At 44.2% G+C, this 24351-nt stretch overlaps 1 protein-coding gene across 6 annotated transcripts in view; it reads left to right on the top strand.

The window, feature by feature from the left end:
* birc6 (baculoviral IAP repeat containing 6) overlaps positions 1-24351 on the top strand; it is a 103820-nt gene that overhangs the window by 30766 nt on the left and 48703 nt on the right. For 2 of the 6 annotated variants that reach the window (XM_023963259.1, XM_023963257.1), the window contains exons 31-57: positions 2706-2842; positions 2940-3077; positions 3843-3970; positions 4078-4209; positions 4817-5032; positions 5107-5290; positions 7373-7585; positions 7863-7996; positions 8661-8814; positions 8897-9013; positions 9107-9267; positions 9727-9853; positions 9929-10039; positions 14659-14917; positions 15004-15575; positions 16786-16961; positions 17038-17134; positions 17353-17547; positions 17640-17840; positions 17936-18215; positions 18292-18548; positions 19025-19133; positions 19384-19614; positions 19706-20555; positions 20745-20888; positions 21174-21303; positions 23739-23870. In XM_023963259.1, coding sequence (XP_023819027.1) covers positions 2706-2842; positions 2940-3077; positions 3843-3970; positions 4078-4209; positions 4817-5032; positions 5107-5290; positions 7373-7585; positions 7863-7996; positions 8661-8814; positions 8897-9013; positions 9107-9267; positions 9727-9853; positions 9929-10039; positions 14659-14917; positions 15004-15575; positions 16786-16961; positions 17038-17134; positions 17353-17547; positions 17640-17840; positions 17936-18215; positions 18292-18548; positions 19025-19133; positions 19384-19614; positions 19706-20555; positions 20745-20888; positions 21174-21303; positions 23739-23870 — 5585 coding nt within the window. The remainder of the gene's footprint in view (positions 1-2705; positions 2843-2939; positions 3078-3842; positions 3971-4077; positions 4210-4816; positions 5033-5106; positions 5291-7372; positions 7586-7862; positions 7997-8660; positions 8815-8896; positions 9014-9106; positions 9268-9726; positions 9854-9928; positions 10040-14658; positions 14918-15003; positions 15576-16785; positions 16962-17037; positions 17135-17352; positions 17548-17639; positions 17841-17935; positions 18216-18291; positions 18549-19024; positions 19134-19383; positions 19615-19705; positions 20556-20744; positions 20889-21173; positions 21304-23738; positions 23871-24351) is intronic. The other 4 variants (XM_023963258.1, XM_023963262.1, XM_023963260.1 and 1 more) reach the window with 4 other exon arrangements.

Genomic DNA, 24351 nt, shown 5'->3' with positions numbered 1-24351 from the left:
TTGCTTCAAAAAGCCTGAACCTTTGACCTAATTTTCAGTAGGACCTTTGCATCAGGAAGGAAGACCAGGGGCCTCATTTATAAAACTTTGCGTAGGATTTGCGTCAGAAGTGGCGTACGGATGAAACATAGGACGTGCGTACGCACAGAAATGTTCGGATTTATAAAACCGTGCGCACGCACATCCTACGCATCTTTCCCTTAATAAATCACAACCGATTCTAAATGCTGCGCAGCTTTTGCGGCCTCATGACACGCCCATAGTTGACCATAAATAGTCCGTGAAACGCCCACAAATGAATATTCATGGCTTGCGAAACCATGGCGAACACAGAGAGGAAATGGAAAAAAACGTAACTTCACTCAATGTGAAGTAGAAGTTATCGTTGGCGAGGTGGAAAAGAGGAGAATAATGTTGTTTGGAGGGCACAGTGTGGGCATTACTAATGCCAAAAAGCCACGTGAGTGGCAGACGTCGTTAATGCTGTAGCCTCACAACCTCGGACCGTGGTTAAATAAAAAAGAAATGGTCGGACATCGAAGTCGAGGCAAAAAAACGTCTGGCGCTGCACCGCCAGAGTGTGTCTTCCACGGGTGGGGGGGACACCGGAGCTGACCCCTCTTGATGAGAGACTGGCGGCAATAATTGGGAAATCCCTTAAGTGGAGTGGTGACTGACGCGCAGGGGGACGCCGACGCGCCAGATGCACCGGGTGACACACCCCCAAAAGCCCGCAGAGGAAGTCGGAACCGGCTCATAAGCCACTCGTCCTCGTTTGCCAGCAAGTTTTCTTGCTGTCTACAGATGCGTTCACTCCGAATTCTTCCATTTGCCACATCTTCTAAGAGCGCAAGATCAGCCATTGTGCGTCATTACGCATTGTGATGGGGGATTTTATTTCCATCCATTTAATTGCATCTGACAAGCTACAAATGTCGGTAATAATCAACGTGGAAATGGGAAATTGATCAGCAAATGTAATTTCTTGTTGCTCTCTGAATGGTTGAGACATACGCCATACATTGTTTTATCAAAAATGAAACAAACTAAAGGCATATGCATGAATACCATAATTCCATAGCTTATGAAGAAATGTTTTACTATGAAAACAACTTTCCCTAGTGGACAATTAATGCATCTCTCTCTATCTATCCATCTGTCTGTCTGATTGCACCTTTGTCTGCTCCTCCAGACGGACACATTGACGGGAATCTCAGTTTTGTACATTATTTCGTTCTGTTAACTATATTATTTATGAGGATGAATTGCACAACATGCCAATATTGTAGAACATATTTCACTTTTCTTTTTGCAAATAAGTGTTCATTTGAATTTCTGTTGTAATTTTCGTTTGATTTTTTTGTTTGTTTCACTGCTGATCGGTCCAACGGGTGTTTGTGTAGGCTGTTAATTGTAAGACTTGCTTTGTGAAGTCTTCATGTTATTTATGAGAGGCAGTATTGTCATTTTCACTTTCACGCGTTTCTTCCATCTGCCGACGGCGTCGCCGTTTCTCATTTCACCCGTTTTTGTGCGTACGCCTGGGTCAGAGCTTGCGTGAAGGACCGCACATTTTCCCGTCAAGTTTGCTTTTTATAAATCTCAACTATTGCGTGGAGAGTGGCGTACGCCTTCTTTTGTGCGTACGCAACGTTTATAAATGAGTCCCCAGGACAGCAGCGGATCAAAATTTACTATAATGTAATCTAGCGTAATGTATTATAATAATGCTTATTTCCCTTTCATAAATACAATGCTGGGTCAGTTCATGAAGCCCAAGCCACATCTGTCTTTCCCTGAACTCTTTTCTTCAACTGGCCCCTTCCTCAATCACTCGAAGCCGCGAGGATGACTCTGTAGTTTCTCCTGTTTCTCACTTGCTCTTAATTACCTGTAAATCTATTTAGCAAGATGAAGTCGTAATAAATATAAAACAAGTAGTTAGAGACCATTACTGTAGTATTTCTGTTGTAAGACGCTTGAGTAAATCCACTCTGTACTTTATGATTTAGTCGTGGTCTGAAGATGTTGCAGAAGCTGTCCTCCCCTCACCAGCCTCTATTAGTCATTTGCCTTCATCACACAGAGAACTATTGTTCTGCAGGACTCATGACTTTCTGCATTCACTAATCAACACGTCATGTCTAGGATGAAGCACTTATTGATTATATTTAAAAGGTGATATATTAGGTCTAATCTAACCTTACAACCTAAACCAAATGACTGCAGTGATTGGTTGATAGGTTTGGTCTCATCCAAACACAGAAACTTCCTTCATTTCTGTTTCAGCTAAAGGAAACAAAAATCTGAAATGTTTTTGCATATCAAAAAGTTGATTTGATTTTCGAGAAATCCTTACAGTCCTGCAGAAACTAGTGCTTCTGTCTGCAGATTTAAAGTAGGCAGATTTAAAGCTCTGTGCAGTGCTGCCACCTTTTGGCTGCAAAAATGCATTACAACTAGAATTTAAAAAATCTTTTTATCCATCAAAAAGCTGTGAGTTTCTGCTAGATGTCTTAGGGATGTGATGGAGTACTTTCTAAAGTCCTCTTGGTGGGTCTTTAAACATATTGTGTTCCATCCAGTAATCAAGGTTTTTGGTTCTTGTTTTCAGACATCTTATGGTGGTGTTCTGAGTTTTAACAAACATCTTGGTAAAAGTGAGATTTCTAATGGCGCCTTGAATCGATGTCTTGTCATTGCAGGGTGTTCATGCTCCTGTCCTGCATTGGCCAAAGATCCCTAAGCAACAGCGGAGTGTTGGAGGGCCTGCTGAACTTACTGGACAGCTTGCTGAACCCACTGCAGCAGCCACAGGCGGTGGTCCAGCCCAGGACTGAAGGTGAAATGAGTCCCGGGACAGCCCTTAATAATGTCAAAGAGTGATGTTTTTTAGACTGAAGACTTGCAGAAACCTGAGGTGGGTGTTTGCTTTGCAGGTGTTCTGGACATCCCCATGATTAGCTGGGTGATGATGCTGGTTTCCAGGCTGCTGGATTCTGTGTCCACCATAGAAGATGAGGCCTCAGGCGGCAAGAAGAACCTTGCAGGGAAAGAAAGGGAAAGACCTGGATCAGGTATGTCGGGCTCCGTTTTGTCAAAAGCCGAACTTCAGTTTGGTCGGAGATCTGCAGCTTTGTTTGTTTATTTATTTATTTAAAATTTGGCTTTTGATTGCTGGAATCCTTTAGTAGACTTTCGCTGCTTTACCCATACAAATCTCAAGTATATATATTTGTTCTAAAATCTTCTAAATTCTTGTTTAATTTTTTTTTTACTTAATGTAAGGCTATAAATGAATAAACAACACTTAACTCTGCCAAAATAAATTAATCTTAGGAATTACATTTCAAATTTAGAAAATGGTTCTTTGCAAGCAGCAAAAACAATGTGCAGAAAATGTTTTACCAAAGCTTATTTTTTCAACAATGACAGAAATCTGATAAATATACTAGGTATACCTAAGATTAAAGAAAAAGACTAAATTAAAGAATCTACTTGGAGATGCACTTAGTGGCATTTTAAGGCCAAAATCATGTTTTCTGTAATAGTTGATTTTAAAAATTCCTTTTCTCTCAGGAGTCCTGCTAAATGAACACTTTTTGTGATGAACCTTGGTTTTGAAATAGAAACTTGGAATAAAAATGAATCAAATTGTCTTTTATTTAAATCATTTGAAATTGTAAATTGAACCAAATTTGAACTTTGAATCAAATGTCTTTAGGACTCTGGCAGTAAACTCGGCTGTAAACTGATGGGTTAAGCTTGTTGTGTCTTCACTGAAAACCAGCGGTACCGGTAGTGTTCCTTCTGTTGCATGACGCATTGTTTTTGTCTCTTAGGGAGCCAGTGGAGCTTCATCAATAACAACCTCCAGACCCAAAACCCCACCAGAGCTGCTAAAGGCAGCAGCAGCTTAGATCGCCTCTACTCTCGCAAGATCCGCAAACAGCTCGTCCACCACAAGCAGGTAAATGTGTCTGGTTTATTCTTGGCCTCCTCCGTCGCAATACTACATGCTACATACTAAGATGGAAGGTTTTGGTTCTGATATTAATCATCCTGTCTTTATTGCAGCAGTTAAATCTCCTAAAAGTAAAACAGAAAGCTCTGGTCGAGCAGATCGAGAAGGAGAAGATCCAGAGCAACAAGGGCTCCTCTTACAAGCTGCTGGTGGAACAAGCCAAACTCAAACAAGCCACTTCAAAGGTGAGTCTCACGCTTCCTTCTGGAAACCAGAAACCCCTCACGTCGTTTTTGCTGATCCCACAGAGATTTACACAGAAAAAACAAAACAAATGCGTAGCTTGGTTCACTGTTGCCCTTTTTTATAAGCTGTTTAATATTATAACATCATTGGCTGCTGTTGGTGAGCGATGCCTGAAAAGTTGCATAAAAAAGGCAGCATTGGTGGAGAGATTAGAAAATCCTGTCTGAAGCTTTCCAGATCCAGGTAGATTGGAAATGTCTTTGAGTTGTAAAAAGGCTCAACGACACTAAAAGATGGCTGTAAATATATTTACGACACATACTGCTAATGAGATAACTGTATTCAGTTTTTGTAATATTTGTATTTTGTTGCTTTACGGCACATGTGTCAAACTCGATGCCCGCGGGCCAAATGTGGCCCTCCATGTCATTTTTATTTTACGACAACAAACTGTTTTTTAAAGACCCACTTCAATGGTGGTTTTAACATTTTGTGGTATTTTTCTGATGATGGAGGGCATATATAGTTACAGTTTTGTTCTCTGGGAAAGAGCAAAGACGTCTAATTCCTTTCCCATAATACTTTCTGTTTTTTCTGCCACCTCAGCACTTTAAGGACCTGATCCGTCTGCGGCGGACAGCGGAATGGCCTCGCTCCACATTGGATGCAGAGTCCACAACAGCCAAAGAAGCCCCAGAAGTGGAGCCTCTGCCCTTCACCCTGTCCCACGAGCGCTGCATCTCCGTGGTGCAGAAGCTTGCCCTCTTCCTGCTCTCCATGGACTTCACCTGCCATGCCGACCTGCTGCTGTTTGTCTGCAAGGTATCCACAGCATGGACCTCCTCTCACAGAAGGACTTCTGTAGAATTCCCGGTGACTCTGCTTTCTCTGTGCAGGTTCTGGCTCGGATAGCCAACGCCACCAGACCCACCATCCACCTGTGTGAGGTGGTGTCCGAGCAGCAGCTGGAGCGACTGCTGCTGCTGCTGGTTGGAACAGACTTCAACCGGGGAGACATTTCTTGGGGAGGCGCATGGGCTCAGTACTCCCTCACATGCATGCTGCAGGACATCATGGCAGGTCTGTTTGAGTTTGGTAAAGTTTTTCTTTAGAAGCAAAAAACACCAGTGAAATCTAATGAAATGTTACCGTAAGGAGGCTTTCACATTTAATGTGACTATTGCCAAATTCATGTACGTGCCTGCATTTTTACACATAGTTGTTGAGTTTTTCATCAAATCAAACTTTATTTATAGAGCACTTTTCATACTACAGTAGCACAATGGCAGAAGATAAACCAGAACAAAATGCAGGGTTGAATGCTATATTGCTGAATGAAAATGAAACTTAAAGGATAATATTTGGCAAACATAAGTAAACAATTAAATAAAGAAATGATCAAAGTTGACCATAAATAAAGTGAAAACAGCAGAATAACAAAAAATATATTTTTGTGAAAAATGCCAGCGCTGGGTATCGAACCAGCGAGTTTCTGCACCAAGGATTCCTCATGTATTTCATTGAAGGCAAAAATCCTGGAATTATTTGAAGAGTTCAAGGATTTGGGGGACGAAAAGTCATAGCTAACAGTTAAATGGTTAGAATAGGTGAAAAATTCTGGAGGACAAATTTTAAAGGACTTAAGTGCCAAATAATGGCGGAAGATATTATAATAAAAAGAAACTGGAAAACAAGATGAATAATCAAATGAATAAGTAGACCTTAATGGAAAAGTAAAAATACTCACAAAATGAATTTACCATAAAAAGAAGTAACGAAAGTATTGTTTTGCTAATTTTCTGTTTTTTAACTGTGATGTATTTTATATGGTATTCTTACATATTTTTATGTGCTGTTATTTAATGTTTTTCTGTAAAGCACTTTGTGACTGTTGTCATTACTTGCTGACTTAAAAGAACCCCTAAAGACCCACGCCAACATGTTAAAACCCCTAAAGACCCACGCCAACATGTTAAAACCCCTATAGACCCACGCCAACATGTTAAAACCCCTTAAGACCCACGCCAACATGTTAAAACCCCTATAGACCCACGCCAACATGTTAAAACCCCTATAGACCCACGCCAACATGTTAAAACCCCTATAGACCCACGCCAACATGTTAAAACCCCTTTAGACCCACGCCAACATGTTAAAACCCCTATAGACCCACGCCAACATGTTAAAATCCCTATAGACCCACGCCAACATGTTAAAACCCCTATAGACCCACGCCAACATGTTAAAATCCCTATAGACCCACGCCAACATGTTAAAACCCCTAAAGACCCACGGCAACATGTTAAAACCCCTTTAGACCCACGCCAACATGTTAAAACCCCTAAAGACCCACGGCAACATGTTAAAATCCCTATAGACCCACGCCAACATGTTAAAACCCCTTTAGACCCACGCCAACATGTTAAAACCCCTATAGACCCACGCCAACATGTTAAAATCCCTATAGACCCACGCCAACATGTTAAAACCCCTAAAGACCCACGGCAACATGTTAAAACCCCTTTAGACCCACGCCAACATGTTAAAACCCCTATAGACCCACGCCAACATGTTAAAATCCCTATAGACCCACGCCAACATGTTAAAACCCCTATAGACCCACGCCAACATGTTAAAACCCCTATAGACCCACGCCAACATGTTAAAATCCCTATAGACCCACGCCAACATGTTAAAACCCCTATAGACCCACGCCAACATGTTAAAACCCCTATAGACCCACGCCAACATGTTAAAATCCCTATAGACCCACGCCAACATGTTAAAACCCCTATAGACCCACGCCAACATGTTAAAATCCCTATAGACCCACGCCAACATGTTAAAAACCCCTAAAGACCCACGCCAACATGTTAAAAACCCCTAAAGACCCACGCCAACATGTTAAAAACCCCTAGAGACCCACGCCAACATGTTAAAACCCCTAAAGAGAGAACTTCCTACCTATTTTGCTGCCAGCATAATTATTACCAAACACAGTCTGATGCTCGGTGAAGTTCCTTCTCATCTTTCTGTGATATAAACTTGTGACAACTGGTCCAATAGAACAGTTGGGAGGTCTGAAATGGAATCAGAATGATCTTTTTAGTCAAAAACCGTTCTGATGGGTAGTCCGCTGACCTGAGCGTGCTCTTGTTCCAGGGGAGCTGCTGACTCCGAGCTCTCTGGATGCGATAGACGAGGTCGTTGGAGTAGGCGAAGAGGCTGCAGCAGCTTCTTCTTCCTCCTCCTCCTCCGCTGCAGCGGATTCAGACGAGTCCCTGCTGCAGTCGGTCCCGTTGGTGGAGAGCATCGACGAAGCCCTAGTGCCTGATATCATCGCAGGTACAGCAGGGGCCTCCTCAGTTTTCCAAAGTGCGTGGGTAGCCCCGTCCTCCACACCTCATGATATGAATGCATGCCCTGCTTTTTCCTCCTCTGCCGCAGATGCACGTCTAACATTCTCTCGACAGCTTTTCACGTCTTTTTTATGGCGGTAATGAAGTGTAAGATTAGATTGGAGACTGCAGGAGTGTCAGCCTGGCTGGAATGGTGTTAAGTTTTCCAGAAATATGCTTTAGGAGTTTATCTTCTTGTCTGTTATTCCAGTGTGCTTACTTGGCAATATTAAAGCTGTTTTCGTTATCCAAAGGTGCTCCACCTCTGTCATCTTTGGAAAAAGATAAAGACATTGACTTTGACTTGCTACAAGACCTGATGGATGTTGATATTGATCCTTTAGATATTGATTTGGAAAAAGATCCTCTCGCTGCCAAAGTCTTTAAGGTATGTTAATGACAAGCTTCTGTGTTCTTCCTCTAGTTGTACAGTTGAATTTCATAAAAAGATGAATTTTTGTTTAGGAATCAGTAATTACACAGCACATTTTCAGGAAGTTAGGAAAAAAAATGTTTGAGGGAAAATATCTTTAAATTAACAAAAAAGTTTAGCAAATACAAGTTTGGAGGTACCACTGTGACTAGTATAAATGAGAATAAAGCCTAAAACATAATGGAAAAAGCAAAGTTACTGTTTTGCATCAGAGATTTGAATTCAACCCATGAACAATTACTTAGCTTTGGGACTTTTTGTGTTGATGTTCTTCAGTTTTCCAGGTTTGTGCTGCTTCTGCAATGTAAAAAACATTTGCTTTTTGAAGCTTGACAGAAACATTTGTTGTTTTTTGATCTTTGCTTATGAGTCCATTGAGTCTTAACAATGACATGCCAACATCTTTTTATTTTCTTCCTACGGAGAGCCGCTTTTTGTCTGTGATCTTCTTCGATAAACAAAAGCCACATTGCTCGAGTTTGTTTTGTCCAAACTCTGTTTTAATTGTTTTTTAGTAATGAAAATATGATCAAAATCCAGGAAATTCCCGCTTAAACTGACTTGTTTGGTGGAAACTAGAAAATAATCCTCATTAACTTTATCTTCATTGTTCTTTCAGCCCATAAGCAGCACCTGGTATGACTACTGGGGGGCTGATTACGGCACGTATGGTTACAACCCTTACATCGGAGGTGTTGGGATCCCAGTGTCCAAACCAGCAACGATAACTGAGAAGCCTGGCTCCACCAGTTTGTCGGTGTCTGTGTCGCAGGGTGAGGACAGCTTCAGTTTCAGCCCGGTGCTGGTCGTTCAGCGGCTTTTCCCTCCTAAAGTCTCTGCCTCTGTGCCTCTCAGCTCTGGACGCTCGTCTTGAAGTGGGTCTGGAGCAGCAGGCCGAGCTGATGCTCAAAATGATGGCGACCCTGCAGGCGGACTCCATCCTGCAGGCGCTCACGTCAAGTTCATCCCCAGGTAACCAGAAAACCTTCCAGATGTTTGACCAGATGTTCTAGAACCTGTCCCGTCAACATTTGCAGTCTGATGACCGGGTCTTTTTGCTCTCAGGGAGTCAATCCTCCAACGGAACAGACGACTCTTTGCTTCGAGTTCTCCAAGGTGGAGGCTCTCCTCCGGGCAGTGCCCTGATGACCCAGCCCTCTTCCATCCCTATCCTCAGTTCCTGCTTCAACAAGCTCTTCTCCATGCTGCAGGTCCATCAAGTACAGGTTAGCATCCATAAAAACAGTCTGGAAGTGGCCGGCCTCCATGTTGTTGCTGTAATTTTTCAGATGATGTGCAAAGGGGATCCATCAACTGTATTAGCCAAAAACCCACCAGCATTTCAATCTGAATCACTTGCTCCTTAACTCTTTAACGCTGGAGCTCCAGTGTTCTTTCAACTACTGTAACTCTTCAGTCACTTACCCATTCCAGATGATTTAACTGAATCAGATGGCATTATGTTGATTGCTTAAAGGTCGTTACAGTATGTCAAAGAGCGTGTGTTATATTTGTGCTGGCGACATCTCTGGTGTCGAAGGGTTTCAAAGAAGTGTTTGTGTATCTTTTTCGATTAACAAACCTGAACTAGTTTATAGGTTGCATGTTGTGTTTTATGGCACTAATTCAAAAATGTTCTGATGAACAATAAATTAATAACGCTAACATGTTTTCTCTGCTCTCAGCTGGAGTCGCTGTTGCAGCTTTGGTTGACTCTCAGTCTCAACACGTGTTCCAGCGGCAGTGACGACAGCGGGTCGGACATTTTCCTTTTCAACGCCAGCCGCATACCCACCATTCCACTAAACCAGGGTAGGTTAGAGCTGCAGAGGCTGTTCAGTCATCCAGCTTCATGCTTTCCTCATTCCCGCTACTGTCTGTTCTCAGGCTCCATCAGCAGCTTCCTGTCGGTGCTGGCGTGGTACCCCAACACATCCCTGAGAACCTGGTGTCTGGTGCTGCACTCCCTCACCCTGATGAGCAACATGCCAGCCTGCGGTCAGTGTTCCACTTTTTGCTTTCCATGTGTTTTTAGACTTCGTTAAACCTTCTTATAAACACGGAGATGAACCTCACTGAGCTTGACAAGGAGATGAGAAAAGACTCAAATTTCTTGATTCAGACATTAAAGAGATGTACTTTCTGATGCTTAATGATGCTCCATCATTAAGCTTCACTTGAACCTGTCAAGAGTTGTCGTCATGGATGGACAACGACCCAACTATTTTCCTAATTATTCTTTCTGACTGCACCTTTTAGCAAAAATGTAACCCCCCTGCCACATTCTCATAAACTCACCAAGATTTGCACACACCCGCTATAAATTCATTTTTGACACAACAAACAACCCCCCCGAAAAATGATGACGTCACAAAAAAATGACAACATCACAGTTTGCAAAACTATCAAAAAAGTGAATAAAGCCAATATCTCTTTAGGGGCTCAGAGAAAATATTTCTAAAGCCACTAACAAAACCAAAACACACATGTCGGGGATATCAAAGGGACGTTTTAAAATGAAAATGGGTGAACATTTTATAGCAAAATGTAAAGTTTGGCCATTGTTACATTTTTGTACTTCTTTCTCTTTCGGCTTTTCCCATCAGGGGTCGCCACAGCGAATCATCCTTTTCCACCTCACTCTATCATGAACATCTTCTACCCTAACATTAGCCAACTTCATGTCCTCTGTTAAGACATCCATGTATCTCCTCTTTGGCCGTCCTCTTGCCCTCCTGCCAGGCAGCTCCATCTCCAACATCCTTCTACCAATATATCCACTATCCCTCCTCTGAACATGTCCAAACCATCTCAGTCTGGCTTCTCTGACTTTGTCGCTAACACAGGCAACATGAGCCGTCCCTCTGATGTACTCGTTCCTTATCCTGTCTAACCTGGTCACTCCTAAGGAGAACCTCAACATCTTCATCTCCGCTACCTCCATCTCAGCCTCTTGTCTCTGTCTCACTGCTACCGTCTCTAACCCATAGAGCAGAGCTGGTCTCACCACTGTCTTGTACACCTTTCCTTTGAGTCTTGCTGACACTCTTCTGTCACACAACACTCCTGACACTTTCCTCCAACCGCTCCAACCTGCCTGCACTCGCCTCTTCACCTCTTTTCCACACTCCCCATCACACTGAACTGTTGACCCCAAGTACTTAAACTCCTGCACCTTCTTCACCTCAGCCCCCTGTAACCTAACGCTTCTACCTTGATCCCTCTCGTTCAGACACATGTATTCTGTCTTACTACGACTGACCTTCATGCCTCTTCTTTCCAGAGCAAACCTCCACCTCTCTAGCTGTTCCTCCACCTGCTCTCTACTCTCACTGCAAATTACAATGTCATCCGCAAACATCATTGTCCAGGGAGATTCCTGTCTTACCTCATCTGTCAGCCTGTCCATCAGCATAGCAAACAAAAAAGGACTCAAAGCTGATCCTTGGTGTAGTCCCACCTCCACCTTGAACTCCTCTGTCTGACCTACAGCACATCTCACCACCGTCATACTTCTCTCATACATGTCCTGAACTACTCTGACATACTTCTCTGCCACTCCAGACGACCTCATACAGTACCACAGCTCCTCCCTCGGCACCCTGTCATACGCCTTCTCTAAATCTACGAACACACAATGCAGCTCCTTCTGACCTTCTCTGTACTTTTCCATCAACATTCTCAAAGCAAAAATGGCATCAGTGGTGCTCTTACGGGGCATGAAACCATACTGCTGCTCACAAATCTCCACCTTCTTCCTAAGCCTGGCTTCCACTACTCTTTCCCACAGCTTCATTGTGTGGCTCATCAACTTTATTCCTCTATAGTTGCTGCAGTTCTGCGTGTCACCCTTGTTCTTAAAGATCGGAACCAGAACGCTTCTCCTCCATTCCTCGGGCATCTTCTCACTCTCTAGAATCCTATTGAACAAACTCGTTAGAAATTCCACTGCTGTCTCTCCTAAGCACTTCCATACCTCCACAGGTACGTCATCAGGACCAACGGCCTTTCCACTCTTCATCCTTTTCAGAGCCTTCCTAACCTCATCCTTTCCAATCTCTGCTACTTCCTGCTCCACAACAACCACATCTTCCTCCCTTCTTTCCCTGTCATTTTCCACGTTCATCAGCTCCTCAAAATACTCCTTCCATCTTTTCTGTACACTCTCCTGGGTTGTTAGCACCTTTCCATCTCTGTCCTTAATCACCCTTATCTGTTGCACGTCCTTCCCATCTCTGTCTCTCTGTCTGGCTAGCCTGTACAAGTCCTTCTCTCCTTCCTTTGTGTCTAACCTGTCATATAGCTCATCGTAAGCCTTCTGTTTGGCCTTTGCCACCTCTCTCTTCACTCTACGCTGCGCTTCCTTGTACTCCTGTCTACCTTCCTCAGTCCTTTCTACATCCCACTTCTTTTTAGCCAACCTCTTCCTCTGGACGCATTCCTGTACTTCCTCATTCCACCACCAAGTCTCTTTACCGTCTTTCCTCTTTCCAGATGACACACCTAGCACCTTCCTACCTGTTTCCCTGATAATTTCTGCTGTAGTTTCCCAGTCATCTGGAAGCTCATCCTGACCACCCAGACCCTGTCTCAACTTCTGCCTAAATTCCTCACAAGTTTCTTCATTCTGTAGCTTCCACCACTTGGTCTTCTTTTCTGTTTTCCCTCTCTTCTTCTTCCTGACCTCCAGAGTCATCTTACACACCACCATGCGGTGCTGTCTGGCTACACTCTCTCCTACCACCACTTTGCAGTCAATAACCTCTCTCAAATGACCTCGTCTACATAGGATGTAGTCCACCTGAGTACTCCTACCTCCACTTCTGTATGTCACTCTATGTTCCTCTCTCTTCTGGAAGTAAGTGTTGACTACAGCCATTTCCATCCTCTTCGCAAAGTCCACCACCATCTGTCCCTCCAGATTCCTTTCCTTCACACCAAACCTGCCCATCACCTCCTCATCACCTCTATTGCCCTCACCAACATGCCCATTAAAGTCTGCTCCAATAACAACTCTCTCTCCTCTGGGAAAACTCTCTATGACCTCATCCAACTCACTCCAGAATCTCTCCTTCACTTCTAACTCACAGCCAACCTGTGGCGCATACCCACTGACTACATTCACCATCACCCCTTCAATTTCTAACTTTAAGCTCATCATCCTGTCTGAGACTCTTTTCACCTCTAGAACACTGTTTACAAACTCCCCCTTCAGAATCACTCCTACCCCGTTTCTCTTCCTATCAACACCATGATAGAACAGTTTGTATCCTCCTCCAATACTACGTGCCTTGCTGCCCTTCCACCTTGTCTCCTGCACACACAGTACATCTACCTTCCTTCTCTCCATCATGTCTGCCAGCTCTCTGCCTTTCCCTGTCATTGTGCCAACGTTAAGAGTCCCTATTCTCAAACCTATGTTCCTGCCTTTTCCCTTCTCTCTCTGGCCACGGGCCCTTCTGCCTCCCCTCTTTCTTCGACCAACAGTAGTCAAATTACATTACAAATTACAATACATTTTTGTACAATATCGGATAAGAAAGCCTTTTTGTGGTCTCCAAAAAGATTCACACACATAGCAACAGGTAAAGTCTACAACCACAACTGAAGTTTTGTTGACCTTTGGACCATACATTTTTCCTTAATCCTTTTACTATGTTGTGATGACCCCACCCTTACATTAACGTGTTATTCCTACCATGACAAAGGTGGATAAAGGTGGAAAGATTTCATGGAATCCATGGACACCAGTGAAGATCACAAATCATTGCACAAGGGTTAAAAATATTAAATTTTTTAAAATTTTAAAGTTTAAATTTATAGTGCAAATTTAAACTCCTAGGGATTTCAATCATCATTTCCAATCATTTCCAAATTCCTTCAGCATCGATGGGAAGCCACTTGGTAAGAAATGTTGGTTTTTAAGTTTGTAGGTTTGGTAGTGTTCCCCTGTTGCTCACTTTTTTTGTTTACCAGAATATTGTCAAAATTTTAAACATGAATCACTGACTCAAGCTGATCAAAACGAAATGGCATCCAATAAGAACAGAATAGGAATGTGGGCATGGTTGACAAAAAAACTCCATCCCAAGGAAATCTGAAGATTTACTTTTACCAATTTTTCTAAAAACTGGCAAGAGATGTTTGTCACCTCCAGGTGACCACAACATAAAATAGTTGCTATAGAGATAAAACCAACCGGAAAGCTGTCATTTTGAAAAAATTGCTGTTTTGTCACATGCAGCTCTGACAAGGTGGCAGACTCAGGGGGGGAGCGTAAGGGCCGTGTACCGGCCGCTCAGCCAGTGAGGGGGGGTCAAGAGGAGGCGGTGGGGGCTTGTTGTCTTTGAATACACAGCAAAGCACAATCTCAAGTCTATAATAAAACATCAGAACAAACAACAGAACAACAATAAATGAATAATAAATACATTGTAAACGCTTTGAGCATCTGAAAAAGCGCAGCTAAATCTAATCCATTAGTATAATTATTAACAAAAAAATACAAGAAAAGGGAGTTTCAAAAATCTGTCTTGGCTGCAAAAGGACTCAGTCTCAAGACCCAGACCCCCTTTGGGATGAGTTAACTGACTTACAAAATGTGTCTGATCTTCCAGCCTCCAACAGCGGCATGAACTCCCAGGAGAGCACAGCTCAGCAGATGGTGTCTGACCCCACGCTAGTTCATGTTTTGGTGCGTTTCCTGTCCGGCGGGAGCACCAACGGGACGAGCCATCAGAGCCCGCATGTGGGACCCACTGCCACCCAGGCCATGCACGAGTGTCTGAGCCGCCTGCAGGTCCACCTGTCCTCCACGTGTCCCCAGATGTTTAGCGAGTTTTTGCTTAAACTCCTGCACATCCTGTCCACTGAGAGGTAGGATTTCACTTTGTGGGAAAAATAAAACTGTTGGCTGTATTAGCACAAGTTATGGGAGCTAAGACGTGTTCTTGACTCTACAGGGGTCCATTCCAGTCAGGCCTGGGCCCGCTGGATGCTCAGGTGAAGCTGCTGGAGTTTACTTTGGAGCAAAATTTTGAGGTGGTGTCCGTGGCAACCATCTCCTCCGTCATCGAGTCCATCACATTCTTGGTTCACCACTACATCACCTGCTCAGACAAGGTGGTGTCTCGCAGCGGCTCCGACAGCTCTGTGGGAGCCCGGGCGTGCTTTGGGGGTCTTTTTGCCAACATAATACGGCCTGGAGATGCCAAAGCTGTCTGCGGGGAAACCACCCGGGACCAACTGATGTTTAACCTCCTCAAGCTGGTGAACGTGCTTGTGCAGCTGCCGCTGTCCGGAGACCGAGAGTTCAGCGGCCGAATGCCACCTGTGGGCAGCGGGGCAGCCGAAAGCAGCGTGTCAGATGAGGAGAAGGTCTGCGGCAGCAAAGAAAGCGTGGCTGGAGGCTCTGCGTCCAGCCAGGGTCCTTCTGCAGGTGTGGCAGACCTGGTTTTGGCCAACCAGCAAATCATGAGCCAGATCTTGTCGGCCCTGGGTCAGTGCAACAGCAGCGCCATGGCGATGATCATCGGTGAGACAGATCAAGTTCATTCAGTCAAATTAGTCAGTTTATGATTCTAGCACCTTTTCATTTTGTTATGCAGTGATCTTCACAGCAGCTTTCAACTATGGTATCTTCAACAATTTCAACATGAATAATAATTTAGAGTAAAAACAATTTAATGGTGTCGCTTAAAGGATTGAAGTATTTGGTAATAACAACAGACTCGTGTTTAAATCCAATGAAGCGGGAGAAAATTCAGCTCAGTCAAAGCAGACAGAGTAGGAACTCAAGATAGAGAGGGATTTATATCCCCCACAAATACAAAATCATAAATCCATTTCATCCAATATTTGTACTACCAGGTGCTATTTTTTGGTTTTCAGAACAGATTTTACGTTTTTTTTTAACATGTTAAAAGTTGTTCCATTTTGTTATTTTCTCTTTTTCCTGAAGAAACTTTTTCATGGAACTCTTTTATTGCTTTTTCAGTCTTTGCTCTCTGTTTTGGATGTTGAACACAAATGAGTTGTTTTCTTTAGCACAGCGGCTAACCACTGTGCTGAAAAAGCCCCGCTGTTCCCCCCCTTTGGGACAACACCAGGCCTGTAATGTTACAAAGATGCTGCTAATACTCAGTTGATTCAATTTTGTTAATATATTCAGTAAATACAATTTTTAAAAATGAAATTCACATTGTTTTATTTACCGTCATGTCTTCAACTCCAGTCCAGGAAGATATTGTCTGACTTGAAGTCTGTGATGACATATAGGTGACATACGGAGCAGCTAATTAGCATGAAGGCATCAGTGTGTAACGGCACTGCTGTCTGAGAATCGACGCTTTTTGGAAAACAGCAGCTTTACCCTCCAGTTCTGTCTGGATCCTGTTGAGAATCGTCAATGTCCCACTGCCTCATCAGCCCAACCTAAACGCTATCCGGACGTGAATTCACAGAAGTGACCGGGGGGTGGGGGGTGTCTCTAATGTCGTGCGCTTTTTTTTTTTTAACCTCGCGCACGGGCAGTAGAGGAGGAGCATTGATGACAAAAGAAGTTCACGAAAAAGAAGTCATGTTTTATTTGTGTTTTTGTGTAATTTAACCACTTTTTGTTATTCATTAATAATGGCAGCTTATCATTGTTAAATGCCAGAGGCTTCATTAATAGCTCAGTGCCGAGATAAAGTGGAAATGGAAAAAAAAACTCCTCTCACCTAGAAGCTCTCATGTTTCTGCAGGAGCCAGCGGCCTCCACCTGACCAAACATGAGAACTTCCACGGTGGTCTAGACGCCATCTCAGTGGGCGATGGCCTCTTCACCATCCTCACCACCCTGAGCAAGAAGGCCACCTCGGTTCAGGTTATGCTGCAGCCTATCCTAACTTACATGGCCTGTGGGTACATGGGCAGACAGGTGAGCTTCAGTCTGCTTCTGTTTGGTCCCCCTGAACACTGACAGACCAGAACCAAAATTTTTTTTTATTTTCTAGGGGTCTCTCTCCACCTGCCAGCTCTCCGAGCCTCTCCTGTGGTTCATCCTCCGAGTGCTGGACACCAGCGAAGCTCTGAAGGCCTTCCATGACATGGGTGAGACACGGGATGTCTTTTTCTTTTGGTCCATGATTTTGTGCCTTTTGTTGGGTCGCCTTTTAAACTAAACATCTTTTTTTATCATCATCATGCTTACTTTAACAAACAAGTCATTTCTGTGAAATTACTTTTACCTTAATTACTTACAGAAAGTTTTTTTTTTCATGAAACACTCAGAGAAAACTGTGTAAAAATACTGAGCATTTTTCTCTCAGGTGGAGTGCAGCTTATCTGCAACAACATGGTGACCAGCACAAGAGCCATTGTCAACACGGCTCGCAGCATGGTGTCCACCATCATGAAGTTTTTGGATTCAGGTCCTGGAAAGACGGCAGATGGAAACCTTAAAGCCAGAGTTATGACTTCCGAACCTGACAACGCAGAAGGACTCCACAACTTTGCTCCTTTAGGTGCTTTGAGTACTTATTTCATTTCTGCGTCAATCAAATTGTGATCACTGCTTGAAAGAGAATGTCTTCATCAATCTGCGTCTGTCTTGCAGGGACCATCACATCCAGCAGCCCAACAGCACAGCCAGCAGAGGTGCTCCTCCAGGCCACTCCCCCTCATCGGCGGGCCCGCTCGGCAGCCTGGTCCTACATCTTCCTGCCAGAGGAGGCTTGGTGTGACCTCACCATTCACCTTCCAGCAGCCGTGCTCCTTAAAGAGATCCACATCCAGCCTCACCTGGCTTCCCTTGCCAGTAAGTTCCTCCCTCTTCAGACATGCCAGGTTTTGCTAAGGTTAAGTTCAAGTCTCTAAAAAAGGAAGTGCTTTTTTCTGTCTCCTGACAACCAGCCTGCCCATCATCTGTTTCCGTGGAGATCAGTGCAGATGCGGTCAACATGCTGCCCCTTTCCACGCCCGTCATCACCAGCGGGCTCACCTACATCAAGATCCAGCTGGTGAAAGCTGAGGTCGCATCTGCTGTGTGTCTGCGGCTTCACCGGCCTCGGGATGCCAGCACCCTGGGTCTGTCCCAGATAAAGCTCCTGGGTCTGACGGCGTTTGGAAACACCTCCTCTGCAACGGTGAATAACCCCTTCCTCCCTTCAGAGGACCAAGTCTCCAAAACCAGGTAAAGGTTTCACTTAGAAGAAGCGTGTTTGTGAGGGATGCTCTGGTGTTGAGACGGTCTCCTTCTCTGTCGGCAGCATCGGCTGGCTTCGTCTCCTCCACCACTGCCTGACCCATGTCGGTGACCTGGAAGCCATGATGGCCAGCGCTGCCGCCCCCACAGCAAACCTGCTGCAGACCTGCGCCGCCCTGCTCATGTCCCCGTACTGCGGCATGCACTCTCCCAACATCGAGGCGGTGCTGGTCAAAATTGGTCTGCAGTCCACAAGAATTGGGCTGAAACTCATCGACATTCTCTTGAGAAACTGCGCTGCCTCCGGCACAGACCCTGCCAGTGAGTCTCACGCCGCCAAGATTTAATTACAGACACGATGCCCTTCCATCAAGAACGAGTTCGCCAGCACGTACATTTATTCCCTTAAGAGCTTTTTGAATAAAGCTAGGTTGAAAGATACACAACCTTTTTCTTTGTTTATTTTATCCCTCCAGGTTATGGAGGGATTTCTGTCCCTTCTACTCTCCTGCATATCAGCTGGAATAGAAGCAGTTTAAACTTTATCTGCCTATTTAAACTGAACAAAACAAAGAATATCTGTATAGATCAGAAAAAGGTTTGGATTCCTGGAAGAAAAAAACAGAATCAATCCAAGAGCTCACTGACTGTCTGATCTACATTTTCAATATACTGGTTACAAATCAGCCTGAAGCTGCGCTTAGTATTTTTATTGATAATTGTTAAATCACTCAGATCTTTGGCTTAATTTCTATGTGTAAATTCTGGATTGTAAAGCTGTGCTTGTGTCTCTGCAGATCTGAACAGTCCTCTTCTGTTTGGGCGTCTCAACGGCCTCTCCTCCGACTCCACTATTGATATTCTGTACCAGCTTGGGACCACGCAGGATGCTGGAACTAAAGACAGGTACCTGAAATCAGCCCGCTGTGTTCTTTGTTTGTTTGTTTGCCCCCCCTTAAAAACTTAATAAAGGAGGAGAAGAACTAGTCCTCTGTCAAGGTGATATTCCAGACAGCCATGCGCTAGTCGTAAAAAGCATCCTCGTCATTTTTTACTGTCATCAGTGCCGCCTGTTGCATTCTAATTCTGCTGAGGAGAAAGCATCCAGACCTTGAGAAGAAGTGACTGATCAAAGTTCTGAATCTTCCCCCTCCAGGATCCAGGCTCTGCTGCAGTGGGTTAATGACTCCTCCCGTGTTGCAGCTCATAAAATGAGCGGCCCCATGGGATTTGCCAGTCCTGGCTTCACCCCTGGCTCCTCGAGGGAGTATGGCCTCCTCATGCCGTCTCCTTCTCACCTTCACTGTGTGGCGGCCATCTTGTGGCACAGCTACGAGCTGCCGGTGGACTACGACCTGCCTGCGCTGCTCAGCAGGGAGCTCTTTGAGTCAGTTTCCATTCAATAGCAACAAGAGTCCACAGCCCCCCCTTTTTTTGGCCATGTTGTTTCTGATTCTGCTCCATGTTCTTCTCTCCAGACTGCTGTATAACTGGTCCATGTCTCTGCCATGCAACGTGGTGCTGAAGAAGGCTGTGGACAGCCTGCTGTGTTCCATGTGCCACATCCACCCCAGCTACTTCTCTCTGCTCATGTCCTGGATGGGCATCGTCTCAGGGCCCAGCGCCAGTCACTCTCAGGCCCAGCAGCGCCGCCTCGCCATGACTGACGATGGCAAAAAGCAGCATGATGCTCACGCGAATGCCGCAGGACTGACGGACGACTCCAAACACGCTCGGCCTCCTGTGAATCTGTCAGAGTCACAGTTAACCACCCTGGCAGCCGCGGCCCAGTCTCCAGGAGCAATAGAGCAGTTGCTGGAGTCAGGCCTTCCCTCCCTGCTGGTTCGCAGTCTAGTCCAATTCTGCACAAGTCTCCTGGTCAGCGCTGACCTCCCATTACCCGCCACTCAGATGGAGAGGCGCCACCACCAACACTACTACTCGTCTTCCCAGAGCCGGCCACCTCTGGCAGGAGAGCTTGCCGCCCCGGTGCTGCGTTTCCTCACTGAGGTCGGAAGCAGCCACGCCATGAAGGACTGGCTGGGGGGGCCGGAGGTGAACCCACTGTGGACGGCGCTGCTCTTCCTGCTGTGCCACTCTAGTGCAAGCACTGGCTCCGGAAACAGCGGGCAGCCTCAAAGCGCCGGAGCTGCTGCAGGCCCACCTTCAACACATCCTCACCTCTCAGGGTCAAGGTTCTTGCTGGCATCCTCTGGGCAGACCGGGGGGCTCACCACACAGCAGAGGACGGCTCTGGAGAACGCAACGGTTGCCTTCTTTCTGCAGTGCATCTCCTGCCACCCAAACAACCAGCGACTCATGGCGCAGGTCTGCGTTTGCATCTCTACTATTGATAGAAATATGTCCTATATGCCCTAAAATGACTTCATATCCCTAATGTTCCTGACGTGTTTGAACTGTTTTAGGCATCAATTGTCAATGGCCTGTAGTTTTGTTAAATGATGTATTTCTGTGGATGTGCTGTTTCTTTATTTTGGGCTGCTTTGTTTGCTGCAGGTTCTCTGTGAGCTCTTCCAGTCTGCTCCTCAGCGAGGCAACGTTCCTGTTTCTGGAAACATCTCAGGTTTCATTCGAAGGCTTTTTCTTCAGCTGATGTTGGAGGACGAGAAGGTCACCGTCTTTCTCCAGTCTCCATGTCCGGTTGGTGTTTTTCCTCCTCTTTACAGATGTGACCACATGGTGGCAGCCCATTGCTGTGCAGAACCCCCATAACCTGAAAATGCTCCACTCACATCCTGATTTTCCGTATTTTACAGCTCAAACTGATTCCCATTCATTTTAGAGAGTTGATTTTAAGAGTTCAGGAAAGTAAATTGTTATTTCTGCTTGACTAAAATGCCTTGCACACCATACAAACTGAGAGGCATTTGAAAACCCATGATGCTGTCGTCAGACCTGTTTATAGTTCTCTTGTTTTTTGTCCAGCTTTACAAAGGACGCATCAACGCCACAAGTCACATGATCCAGCATCCCATGTACGGAGCAGGCCACAAGTACCGCACGCTTCACCAGCCCATCTCCACCAGCTTGGCTGAAGTTCTGGACCGTGTGTCCGGTACGTATCGCTGTGAACGACTTTTGTTCCTCGTTGCACAACAGGGAGCAAAAAGGGAAAGAAATCCACAGAAATGTTTGAATACCTTATAATCAAAGTCATCTTCTTACGCTTCCGCCTCATAAGCTGCTGGGCTCTTCATCTCTCCATCCTTCCTTCTGGGTCATTCATCAAAAAGAACTAGAGATTTGGTCACCAATTGTACTGTAAGGTTTCTGTGGGTAGGTTTGTCTTCTTAAAGACCCACTCCAACGAAAATGGTGGTTTAACATGTTCTTGTGGCATTTTTCTGATGATGGAGGACAGAAAGGAAAAAAATATATAAAGAAAGCTTTAAATTGCTCATGGCTAACAGTCCCGGCCACAAACCAGAGGTGAATTTCTAATGAACTCTTTCCGCTCTGCAGAAACTGTCTTAGAAAACGACACTTGTTCTTGATTTTGGCTAAAAACGACATAATCATAGTTAAAAGACCCCTGGGAACACTTTTAAAACGGATTCAAGATGATCAGACTGGGACTTTTAAATCATCTTAAAGGGTTTTTAGCTTCATCCCATCCGTCTGCAGTAATCCACATTAATCTTTATTTATTTTTTTCCAAGTATCAAATTCCTCTAGACTCTTCCTTACACATATGCTTTCCTGACAGTTTCTGGTCTTAGGTGTTTTCTCCACCTGCTCAGCTTAGGTTTTCTATGAAACTAAAAGCTCAAAGTGATGTCAGGTTCTCACCATCTCCTGCAGTTTTAAATAAACTGAGACCCTTTGTTTGGTTGTTTATGTTTACTGAAAACAGAAATTATGTTTTACTCGTGGAGTTTAAAAAGATAGAAAATGTAAAATATATCTACATCGACATGTGTGAATTTTTTTATCCCAATAGTGTGACTGTAGCCATTTTCACTATAAATCAGAATCAAACGCTGCTCCTGCAGCCTTTCCTTTAGCTGGAATGTTAGCGTGCACATGCTTACAGTGTTCAACAGGGGGAACCTACTGCGTGGTTCCAGCTTTTTATCCCTTTTGGTTGTTTCTATAAACTGTAAACTCTGTTGTGAAGTTAATATCTTCTGACAAGCATCACCACACATGAAGTCCCGGCATATCAGTCAGTCTGCTGTGTTTGAAGACAGAAACTTTGTTAAAAACTGAGGGATTTTAACAAATTCTTGGCCCAAAAGTGTCCGTTTTATTGTTGAATGAGAGAGGTCATCTTCCTGCACCTTCCATATAATCTACTTTTGAATATAAATTTGAATTTAATCTGAGCACAGTTTGATATCCACAGTGTGTAGTTACTGTGCAGGCAGGAAACTCCATGTTATCCTGAGTAACTGTAACTTTTAGCATCAGGCTTTTTTTTTTCCAACAGGAAGTGCATTTGGTTTGAATAGGCCTGGGCGAAAAATCGATTGAATGAATTAATTCAAATTTTTTGTTCCGGGCGAAAAATGACTAAATCGAGTTTTTGTGGAATGGCGCATTTTTGGCTCCCCAGAGATTCCGTAGCGTTAGTTTCACACGGCAGTATGGCAAGCAACAAACAACAACATAACTCACACGAAACAGCAAGCGACAGCATGGCTGAGAAGAAGAAAAATCTTATACTTTGATTCCAAGAGTGTGTTCATTTATTTATTATTCATCCCAGAAATGGGTTGAGTATGTCTTGCGTTTTATTAAATAAAAGCAAAATTTGCTTTAAGTTGTCTGCCGTTTGTACTTATTGCTTTCCTTAAGTAGGGGGGGGGGGAATCGGGAAAAATACATACATGCAAACTTGTCTTTGTCTACATAGTCCTGAGTTTGTAAAGCGTTTGGTACCTCTAAACAGCCTTTTAGCAAACATTTTGTCTTCAATTTTTATCAACGCTTCTCTTTATTGTCTTGTCCAGTCCATATACTGACCAGTTCATTTAGCAGCCAAGGAATCCTGAAGTATACCAACGCAGCTGCTGTGTTTCACAGTTTAAACTGACCGTTGACTCATTTTAGAGTCCTTAAAAAGATGATTTAGCTGTTTTTCACATCTGTAGATGGTCTCGTGTTTTTTGTCAGAGCTCCACTTTTCTTCTCACCTCATTTACTCAGTTAACATCTGTCTCTTGAAGCCAGCATGTCCCAGGCTCAGCCATGAGATGTGCTGCTTACTGGACCTTCTCTAAACCTGAAGGTCAGCGGCACAGTGCTGATGTTTGGAGCTGCAGTCACCTCTGAGCTCATAGCTGTGTGTGTGATTAATGGTTCACCTCTGAAGACCTTGAAGAAAACTCAGTCGTGTGTCTGAGAGACGCGTCTGCAGCAGACGCAGCTCCTCTTACCCGGCCCACACATTCAAAAAATGTGAACTTGCCCGTTTTTGTTGGTTTTTTCATAATAACCCAACGCTCTCTCAGTCTTATAGTGTTGCATTTCTGCTTTTCATCCTTATAGATACTCCAAGCATAACTGCAAAGCTGATAAACGAGCAGAAAGAGGACAAGGAAAAGAAAAACCACGAGGAGAAAGAGAAGATGAAAACTGACAATGGCTTTCAGGACAACTACAGCGTGGTGGTGGCTTCAGGTGAATAAAGGTGTTTCATAACTGAGAAAGTCCAGGATCTTTAGGTGTTTTTTTCCACTTTGTGTTGGACTTATAATATTTTCATAGCTCTATAGCTCATAACAGAAAAGATTACGGTTATCTAATGTTTGTAGAACTTGAAGAAAGTTGTTTTTGAGTGAGTCTGGATAAAGCCTTTTACATTTTTTACATTTTTAGTTGTAGGAGAAATGATTAGAATTTCCCTTTGGAGAACAAAGAATTAATTTATTCCCCCCTACCGGGATGGCGGGGGGCTGCTCTCCTGGTTGGGCTGGAGCTTACACTCTCAGTCCCCCTTTTGGATATATATTACTTAAAAACCTGACTGTAATGATTGTAAACATCCAGCAATGCTTATGCTGCTTCAAAAGGGGGTTTATTAAAATCTACTTCTAGTGTATCAAATGTTTCATAACCCCTTTTGTAACAGTAAAATATGTTCAACACAAGAGGCTTTCAG

The sequence above is a fragment of the Oryzias latipes genome, chromosome 15 (genome assembly GCF_002234675.1).
Source record: "Oryzias latipes chromosome 15, ASM223467v1".
Taxonomy (NCBI): Eukaryota; Metazoa; Chordata; class Actinopteri; order Beloniformes; family Adrianichthyidae; genus Oryzias; species Oryzias latipes.
Note: the sequence above shows the minus strand (reverse complement) of the source record. Positions and strands in the feature narration are given on the sequence as shown.